Here is a 9,579-nt window from a genome sequence, read left to right as displayed (position 1 = left end):
CTAGACCCAGGTCCAGCACCCTGACCGAAGTCCATACTGACTCTCCCAGTAGTCTCTGGGAGCTCCTTCTTCTCTGCACCACCCCCCAACCCTCCACCTCCCTTCTCACCAGATCACCGCCCCTGCCCCCATTCCTGGAGGAGTCGGGGGTGGGATTACACACAGGCCCAGCCCTGGAGGTCGGGGATATGCATGGACTGAGAAGCTGCCGGAAGTTGCCAACCAACCCATCAGATCACTCAATCAACACCGCAGACCAAGCACCCACCATGTGTCCAGCATCTGGGGTGTGGCAGGGAGGAGAGGGATGCTGACGTGGTCTCTGACCTTGGAACTTATCATTTGACCCTGGAGAGAAAACTAAGGCCGGAAAGACAGCACAGTGCAGCAGGAAACCTGGGATGCTCGGCCCGCAGGATGCAGCTGGCATTTCCTCCGTGCCCGTGAGGCACACCTGCTCCAAGGTTGCCAAGATCCAGAATCACCAGACCTGGTCAGCACCTAGCACAGACTCCCACCAACCCCTCCAGGCAGTGGGTTCCTTCCTCCACCCAGGCCTCCTTCCCCTCTCCTCGGCCCAGCTCCATCCCAGGTATCATCATCACATACCTGAACTGGCCAGGAAATATTACTGGCCAATACCACACCTCAACTTGCAGTGATTCCCAAATCTGACTGAACACGAGAATCCCCATACAGATTCCCGGGCCCTGCTCTGAACCACTTCGTCAGCCTTGCCCAGGACAAGCCTGATGGTGGGGAGGTTTTACAAGCTCCCAGGGGATTCTGGTGTCCAGCCAGGCTGGGGACCAAGAGGCAGCTGTGGGAGGGAAGGGAGGGGAAGGAGACTCCAGGGAGCCTGAGGGGAGAGGGGAGGTCGCTGCAAAGTCCCCAGCCACTGATGGCAGCCACAGTTACAGGTTTCAGGGCAGGATGGAGAAAGAAAGGAGCCAGATGAGCCAGGACAGAGCAGGCTGGAGTCGGGCCAGCAGGGGCCAGATACTAGGCAAGTCGTTCCTCCCCTCTGAGCCTCAGTTTCCTTCTCTGGGAAATGGGAATGGCAGCACCACTTCACAGGCACAGAGAGGTGAAATAAATAAAGCAGCTGTCACAGACTGGTGGCTGTCACTGCATTTATCTTCAGGTATTTATAAAGCACCTACTGTGTGCCACACACTGTGTGGACACTCAGATGCAAAGAACGAGACAGAGAGGGCCTCAGGGCAGAATGTCTGGAGGAGGTAGAGACGTCCCCAACACTGAGTGTTCAGGCCATAATGGGGGGTAGGGGGCCTGCAGGGAGGGGACAGGCTCTCTGGGAGTGAACAAATGGCCCCCAGGCAGGCTCCGGCCCCGTGCCTGGTCCCAGGATCTAGGTGAGTCTGTGAGTGCCCTACCCACCTTGGGCGGTCCTCCGCCACAGTGTTGGATCTCCCCCTTCCAAGGCAGGGCCTCTCGCAGCCCCTCACCATGGTCTGCACAACCAGGGGCCCTCAGGGGAGCCTGTGGCTGGGTTAAGCTGGGCGACAGTCTGGATTCTGCCTGGGGGCTGAACTGTCCTGGCTCTGCTCCCTCTGTTCCCCTCAGCCCCCCGAAGCCTGGGTGGCACAGGAGAACACACTACATAAGGGCTGAGGGAGGATGGGCAGGCATTGCCATTGTGCCCGGCTTACCACTCCTGGACTGGGGTACCTCAGGGTCCCTCCGAACCAGGGCCTGGGTCTCTTGCTTCCCCCGGGCCCAGTGCAGACCCAGGCACAGAGCGGCGCAGTGCCGTGGACAGTGTTACTGCCATGTCATTTCTCTGCAGAAAGCACCGTCAGGTCACCCTTCCAGAGTGTGGGCGAGGCAGAGGAAGAGTCACAGGGGCTGGCTACCCGTGGCCGGCCCGAGCCTGGGCATCAGGTGTGTGTGTCCATCGTACGAGTGTGGGTGAGACGGCACCCAGGGGAGGCACAGACCGGCTCACTGAAACATCTTGTGCAGCAGGTGGGTGGGTGTGGATGAATGTGAGTCCCTTGGAGAGTCCCACAGCTGGGTCCCCCGGTCCAGCCGCAGGCACATGCCCCAGCAGCCTGGGTCAGCGTGGTATGTCTGGACAAAGCCGTACCATCCCCAAGGGGACCACAGGCCTCCACCCCCAGGCACTCCTCCCTGCGGCCCCCACCTGCCCAGGCCTGGGCTGAGCACTCCTGGAAAGGGCAAGGCTTTCCCTCTCTGGGCCCAGCACTCTGCCCTGTGGACCTCCAGCCCCGGCACCGCAGCCACTGCTCTCCTGGTGCAGCTCCCAGGACATCCGGCTGCTCCCCCATTGTGGCCTCCTGACCGCCCACCCACTTGCTTTGTGGGCAGGGGCTTTTTCCCCCGCAGAAGGGTGAAGTCCGGGGCTGCCTCTCCCAGCCCCACACTCTGACCCCTCCTCACTCACCCCATCAGTAAAAGTGCACCCCCAGAGTCTGCGGGGAGAGAGGGCCCTGCCTAAGAGCCTGGGGTTGGGCAGGGGGTGGGGCTCTGGCCGCTTTCCCAGCGTAGCTGCCTCCCCTCCCACGCCCTGCTCCACCCCTGACATGCCAGGCTCCATACAGGGGCTGAGTCACTGCTCCCTGGAGCCTCAGGGTCCCCATCCACATAATGGGCACCTCTTCCTGGACCCTCCCCTCTTCCTGGGACTGCCGTTCAGGGAAATGAGATCACCCCCAGACGGGCCATCCTCAGCCCAGGGCTGTTTCTCCCGGTTGTGGCTGGATGTACGGTGGGGGCCTGGTGGGTACAGTGCCTCCCTCCCTCCTGCCCTCCATCCCCACCCTCATTGCTTCCCAGGCAGCTGAGAGATGCCAGCTGCTGCAGGAGCGGAGCCCACGCTCCCAGCCTCCTTTGATTCCAGCATTTGCCTCTGCAGACACGGGCCCTGGACTGCTGCCTGTCGTCTCTGCCATGGAAAGGAATTCACTGTCTTCCCTTTCCCTGGGATCGGGGCCGGAAGGGCCGTTAGCTGCGGCTCGTCTCACCCCTCCTTTACTGTGGCTTCTGAGATCCAGAGAGGGCCTGTGACCTCCCCAAAGTCCTCACACCCCGCTGCCCACGTCATAGACAGTGCTCATGCCACTGCCCCACCTGCTTCTCCCAGGCCTCCGCTGGTCCCAAGCCTCCACCACGCTGGGCCTCTGGGGGCTCTGGCTGTTTCTGTCCCCTCCCTGCCCCAGCCGCGCCCTCAGTCTCCAGGCACCGGGCGAGAGCACGTGTTTGGAGGGGGCCTGTCAGTGAACCCGGGTGAGGGCATCCCTCCTCCCGTTAACACCTTCCACCCACCCCCACTTCTTGAAGAAAACCAGGAAATCAGACCCGCCTGGCCCAGTGGTTTCCAGATTTACTCAAAGAAAGACTTCCGGGGCTCCTCTCCTGCTGGCTCAGCGCCTGGCCGTGGAGTGACGGGGGCCAGGCTGGAGGGTGTTGGAGCGGCTGGGGCAGGACGGCCCCTCCCCCTTCCCCAGGAGGCAGCTTCCCACCTCCCTGACCTCCAAGCTGCTGGAACCAAGAGGGGACGAACTGCCAGGGAGGGCAGTGCTGCCCCCCCCCGGCACGACCTCCCCTGAACGCCCCATCCTGAGCTCACCATTTGAAGACATATCCGTGGGAGAGGCCCCACCCTCTCTCCCACACACCTGGGAGAGGCCCCACCCTCTCTCCCACACCTGCCTTCTCTGGAAGCACAGGTCTCAGCTCACATTCCTGGGGTTGAGGCCATGGGAGCATCTGGACCCACAAACCCCTCCTAGGGGTTTCCTGAGACTCACACAGGAGCCTGGGCTCTAATCACCCAGCCTGCCTCCCCGCCTTCCATCCTCCATCCCCCCCTTCAGGAGGATCCTGATTTCTGCCCTGGCCTGCCTCCCTGCCCCCTCCCCACCTTGTCCCCTCTTAGAGGAGGACACAGCCCGCAGGACTGTGCGGGGCAACCGAGCGGATGCTTTAGCCCTGCGTCTCTGGTTCCTGAGACCTTCTTGTCCATTTATGGATGAGAAAATGAGGCTCAGTGAGGGGAAGGCACTGCCCAAGGTCATGGACCCAATTACAGGCCAAGAAGAGGACACCTAAGACACCCGGCCCTGACACGCTGACCTCAACCTGGGTCTGGCACTGCCTGGACCACCCTCCCAGGGATCACCAGCCCTTGGGAGATAAAAAGCAACCCCCACCCCTCGAGTTCTGCCCAGACCTAGTCTTCACCCTGCTCTAAGATGACCCCTGACCTCCAAGTCAACAACAGTGGGTGTCCACGGACTCCTCCCCCTGCCGCCATTCACCCCCCCCACCGGTTCCCCCCTTCCGCGCTAGGGCCACGTCAGTGGCCACAACCAGAGAGCATTCCATGTCTCAGTCAACGAGATTTATTGGTCAGGGAGGGGGGATGGGAAAGGGACTGAAGCTGGGTGCTGGGGCTGCGGAGCCAATGGGAGGCCCCAGAGGGGCTGGCAGGGGGAGCAGAGTCCTCAGATGTTGGACTGTTGGACCTGCTCGCGGGAGGAGATGACCCTGCCATCCTGGACTTCTTCCACAATGGTGCGCACCTGGCGGGTGGTCACAGCTGCAGGAGACAGACACTCAGGGTGGGCGGGGCTCAAGAGGTCCTGGCCTAGCCCCCAGCCCCCTGAGTGGAGCCGGCTTTCTCCCCCATGGCCACTTGGTGTCCACGCCTCTGCTGGCCCCTCAACATCACATCTGCACAGGTGTCCCCCCAACCTTGCCACTCCCTCCCTCTCACCCTGTTCCTTGCTGGTGCCCCTGGGTGAATCCTGCCTCCCAAATAGATGGTTTGATTCTGACCCACATATCCTTCTGCAAGAGGAAGACTGCACAGACTGGATGCTACACGAACTGGGGTCTGTCTCCATTTCTCTGCAGTCTCAAGGGCCTGGATTACCCTCCCTTCAGAAGCGGATCTCAAAGACAAGACCCTGGTCCACACCCTTAGACTAGATGCCCCAGGGCTGGGATTTTTTCTTCCCCATCAGACTGGGATCTGGAGGACAAGGACCAAGTCCCTTTCTGCTATCAGACAAGAGACTCCAGAACAAGACTGCTTTTGCTCATCTGTAGGGTCCCCGGAGCAAACATCGTGAGACCATGTCCCTACCTCCCCATCAGATGAGAGTCTGCAGAGCTGGGACCATGTCTCCCACCTCAGACTAGGATCTCCAAGGTAAGGGCCATTTCCCTGCCTCTCCCCCATTGGATCAGATAGTGTCCCGCTCACTTGATTAGGACCCTGAGCCCTACCGGGTCCCTTCCCCCACCCCTGCCGAGGATCAGCCATCACTTCCTGGAGCTCCTGGACACCCTCCCCCAGCAACGTACAGGTGGGTCGCCTGCCCCGTGCAGCCCCACCCGCAGCTACCAAGATGCTTACGTTCTCTGGACTTGTACTGAGTCAGCCTGCAAAAAAAAAAGAGAGAGAAGATTAGATGTGGGTCTCAGCCTCACCTCTGCCCCAGGCCCCCAGCCCTGGCCCCGGGTCCCCTCTCACTGGGCATCCTCGCCCTCCAGCAGGCGGCGGTAGGTGGCGATCTCCTGCTCCAGCCGCGTCTTCACGTCCAGCAGGATCTGGTACTCCTGGCTCTGCTGTCCCATCTCACAGCGCAGCTGGGCCAGTTGCTCCTCCACGCTGCTGACCAGTCCCTGGATCTGGGACAGCTGCAGGCAGTAGCGGTTCTCTGTCTCCGCCAGGCTGTTCTCCAGAGATGCTTTCTGCAGGAGAGCGGGAGGGGCAGGGGTCAGAAGGGTTCTCAGTGCCCCCTCCAGGGACCTGGGCACCTCCCCCACACCCCCCAGGCCTGGCAGCGCCCCTACCATGCTGAGATGGGACTGCAGCTCGATCTCCAGGTTCTGCATGGTGCGCCGGAGCTCTGAGATCTCGCTCTTGCTGCTCTGCACCATCTCGCTGTTGCTGGCCACCTCGCGGTTCAGTTCCTCTGTCTGCAAACAGGACACAGGACAGGGCAGCATGAGCCCAGCTTCCCTTCTCCAAGTCAGGTGACCCCCGTGGCCTCCCTATGCTCAGCCCAGGGCCCACTCTGTGCCCAGACAGGCACCTGGGCTCTCCCCCACTGCCCCAAATACCCCCTCACCATGGCCACCTTCCTGATCTCCCCTGGGCCTCTCAGGCCTCCTCCCAAACCTGACTGTGGGAGCAGTGCCTTCTCACCAGCTTCCCACTTCCCCAAAACCAGAAGCCTTTGAAAGGATGTTAAGTTTTATCTTTAATTCCTGCAAATGTAAAGCACAAGAATAGGAAACTTGAGAACCAGTCAGGACAGTAGCCAGGCCCCTGGTGCTAGTTCCTGACTTCTTGAGGGACAGATGCAAGCTCCTGGGGTCTTGACCCTCTGGCTTTATTCCTGAGGGGGGTTCCCTACCCACCACCAGATCCCAGCTTCAGCCAAGCTCCAGGCCTGTGGATGCAACAGGCGACCCTGACCCCCGGTGTCCATGTGGCTCACCGGGGATAAGGTACCCAAGATGCCAGGCGCTGGGTTTACTGTGGGGACTCAAGCCTTGCACCCCATCCCCTGGGGAAGGCCTCTGGCCTGCGGCAGCCCCCACCTTGCTGAAGAACCAGTCCTCGGCATCCTTGCGGTTCTTCTCCGCCATCTTCTCGTACTGTTCGCGCATCTCATTCAGGATGCGGCTCAGGTCCACGCCGGGGGCGGCATCCATCTCCACGTTGATCTCGCCACCCACCTGGCCTCGCAGGACTTTCATCTCCTGTGGAGGAGGGGATGGTGGGTGTGGGCATGCATCCTGATCCCTCACTCCCAACCCTTCCCACGCAAGTTCTCCAGACCCCTCCCAAGGACACCTCCTTTGTTCTGCCTGCCCTCTACTCTCTGACCCTCTGAATGATTTTTATTCACCTGCTCTATGTGGGCTTTGCCTCCACCATCAGGCTAGGGGTTCCCTGAGGACAGATTCTGTGTTTCCCCCGTGAGACTGAGGGCTCTCTGAAGATAAAATCTAATTCTTAAGCCTGAGCCCCCAAAACATCCCGTCTAATTTCCAAACTTCTACCTAGGGGCCAGATTCGAGGGTTTGAGCTGGGACAAGGGGGCAACCTCCTCAATTATCTCCTGTCCTGCTGAGGGAAGGCAGGAGGGGCAGAAGAGGCCTCTGCGGGCCCCTGGGAGGCTCCCCAGATGCGGGGAAGCAAGGTAGTACGTGGAGGAGGCTGCCCTGCATGGGGATCAGGGCTCTGCAGACAGAGCAGAGCTGTAAGGCGACCAGCCTGGACACCTGTGCTCTTCCCACAGTCTCAACCTGGCACAGCCCCAGAGCCCTGCCACCCACTCAGCATCCTCTTTGACCTACTGCCCCGGCTGCCTCACCTCCTCGTGGTTCTTCCGGAGGTAGACCAGCTCCTCCTTGAGGTTCTCAATCTGCATCTCCAGGTCGGCTCTGGCCAGGGTCAGCTCGTCCAGCACCCTGCGCAAGCCATTGATGTCGGACTCCACGCTCACGCGCAGGGCCTGCTCCGTCTCGAACCTACAAAGGGAACCAGAGACTTCGTCAAGATGCTTGGACTGGCAAGTGCAGGTTCTGGCCAGCACTCTGCTTCCGAACGATGAGGGGGTGGAGTAGAAGCCCATCGCAGCCCTGGGAGCCTGGGACCACGCAGGGCAAGGCCCCACCCCCACCCTGCTTCCTGGCTTCTCTCCCCTCTTCCTCCTGCCTCCCTTCTCGCTCTTCCATCACCTGACTAGGCCCAGCAACCTTCAGCATCTGCTGCGTTTGCTGCATCCTGGGCTAAGAGGTGCAGGACTCTCAGCAGGGACTCCCCCACCCCCAGCTCCTGGACCTTGCCACCAGCAACTGAGGAGTCCTGGGGTAGGGAGGGGTGCCCCCAGTTCCTCCCCAGCACCCTCTGGCCAGAGCTCACTTGGTACGGAAGTCATCAGCAGCCAGACGGGTGTTGTCGATCTGCAGCAGGACGTTGGCATTGTCTGTGGTGGCCATGAGGATCTGGGAAGATGGGAGAGTAATCAGGTCACTGGGTGGGAGTAGCTCAGCACAGACCAGCGTTCTGAGGCGGGTCTCTCTGTCTGGGGGCCAGGATGCGGCTGCCTCCTCCAGGCAGGCTCCCTTCCCACCCAGCCATTCTCCTTTACTGCATTACAGTTGGTAAGAGAGGCGGGGCCAGCCTGAGTCTGATGGCTGAAACCTTGCCCCCCTCCCCCATGCCAGGCTCTGCCTTAAACCAGAGTGGACAGCCATCCGGGAGTGCCAGGCTGGAAATGCAGGAGAGCAAGAAAAGAATGGGAGGGTGCCCCGGGGCAGAAGCTGTTCCCAAGTCCTGGAAAGAGGACAGATATGGGAAACCTCATTTTACAGCTGGGGATATAGTGTCCCTGAGGGGCTCCCCCAAAAAGGAAGACTAAAGGAACCCTCACCGAAGAGTAGTTCCAAATCAGAAGTCATGACCCCTGCTAAGTCCTGACCCCGGGCTCCAGCAGGCAGCCCCGGCCCCACCCCAGGTTTGCTGAGCCCCAGTCTTGAGGGCGCAGCAGGAGAGATGGGGAAGCCAGAAAAGTCCCCAAATAAGGCACACAAGTGGCCTCCTGAGGTCCCGCCCCCTCTCTCTCACCTCCTCCTCCTAGCAGGTGCTAGCAGGAGCTCACCCAGACCCCTGACCCCACCGTAGCCCTAAATCCCCCTCTTGCTCCGAGGAAAGAGGTGCCTGAGTATGCAGCGACCCCAGGGACCCAGCCCTCCACACGCATCCATTCATCTCATCCTACAATTACACAAGGTGGCAAAACGCTCCATGATGGGAAACGGAGGCTCCAAGGAGCTCCACAAGGCCTGCTTGTCCCTAGCCCAGGCCGCTGCCCCCAAAGAAGAGACCATAGGCCACAAGGTGGCCCCAAATGGGCTCCCAGAAGCCAAGCCGGATCCCAGCTGTCCTTAGCTCCCCAAGAACCTGGGGCAGCCCCCAGGCTGGACTCCAGGCCTTGGTCAAGGGCAGGAGGTAGGGGAGGAAAAGCTGTGCCCGGCCAGGTCCCCTCCCACCGTAGCCCCTACCTTGTTCCTCAGGTCCTCGATGGTCTTGAAGTAGGCGCTGTAGTCGGAAGTCGGCCCTGGGGTCTGCTTCTGGTACCAGTCACGGATCTTCACCTCCAGGTCAGTGTTGGCCTCCTCCAGGGCGCGCACCTTCTCCAGGTAGGAGGCCAGGCGGTCGTTGAGGTTCTGCATGGTGGCCTTCTCACTGCCCCCAAGCAGCGCATCACCACCTCCAAAGCCACTGCCACCAGTGCCAACGCTGCCGATGCCATAGCCGCCGCTGCCGTAGCCGCCGCTGCGGTAGCCGCCGCTGCCGTAGCCGCCGATGCCATAGCCGCCATTGCCGTAGTCGCCGCTGCCGTAGCCGCCTCCAGAGCCGAAGCTGTACCAGCCAGAGTAGCTGCCACCCCCAAGGGCATTGCCCAGGCTGCCAGACAGCTGGCGGGAGGTGAGGGACGAGCTGCCCCCCAGGCCAGAGGAGCCCCTGATGGAGTTGGAGGAGGAGACCTGGAGGTTGCTGGTGGTCAT

General features: G+C 61.2%; 1 protein-coding gene across 1 annotated transcript; it reads right to left on the bottom strand.

The window, feature by feature from the left end:
- Positions 1–4,399: 4,399 nt before the first annotated feature.
- Positions 4,400–9,579, bottom strand: LOC309975786 (keratin, type I cytoskeletal 17-like; the record flags this gene model as incomplete). The annotated part of the gene is made up of 8 exons (XM_082861018.1): positions 4,400–4,585; positions 5,408–5,433; positions 5,525–5,745; positions 5,848–5,973; positions 6,601–6,762; positions 7,380–7,536; positions 7,931–8,013; positions 9,073–9,579. The coding sequence occupies 8 exons, from the start codon at positions 9,577–9,579 to the stop codon at positions 4,491–4,493; spliced, it is 1,377 nt and encodes a 458-aa protein (XP_082717144.1). The 3' UTR covers positions 4,400–4,490.

Source organism: Leucopleurus acutus (assembly GCF_964270905.1).
Source record: "Leucopleurus acutus genome assembly, chromosome: 19".
Taxonomy (NCBI): Eukaryota; Metazoa; Chordata; class Mammalia; order Artiodactyla; family Delphinidae; genus Leucopleurus; species Leucopleurus acutus.
This window is presented reverse-complemented; position numbering and strand designations above follow the sequence as displayed.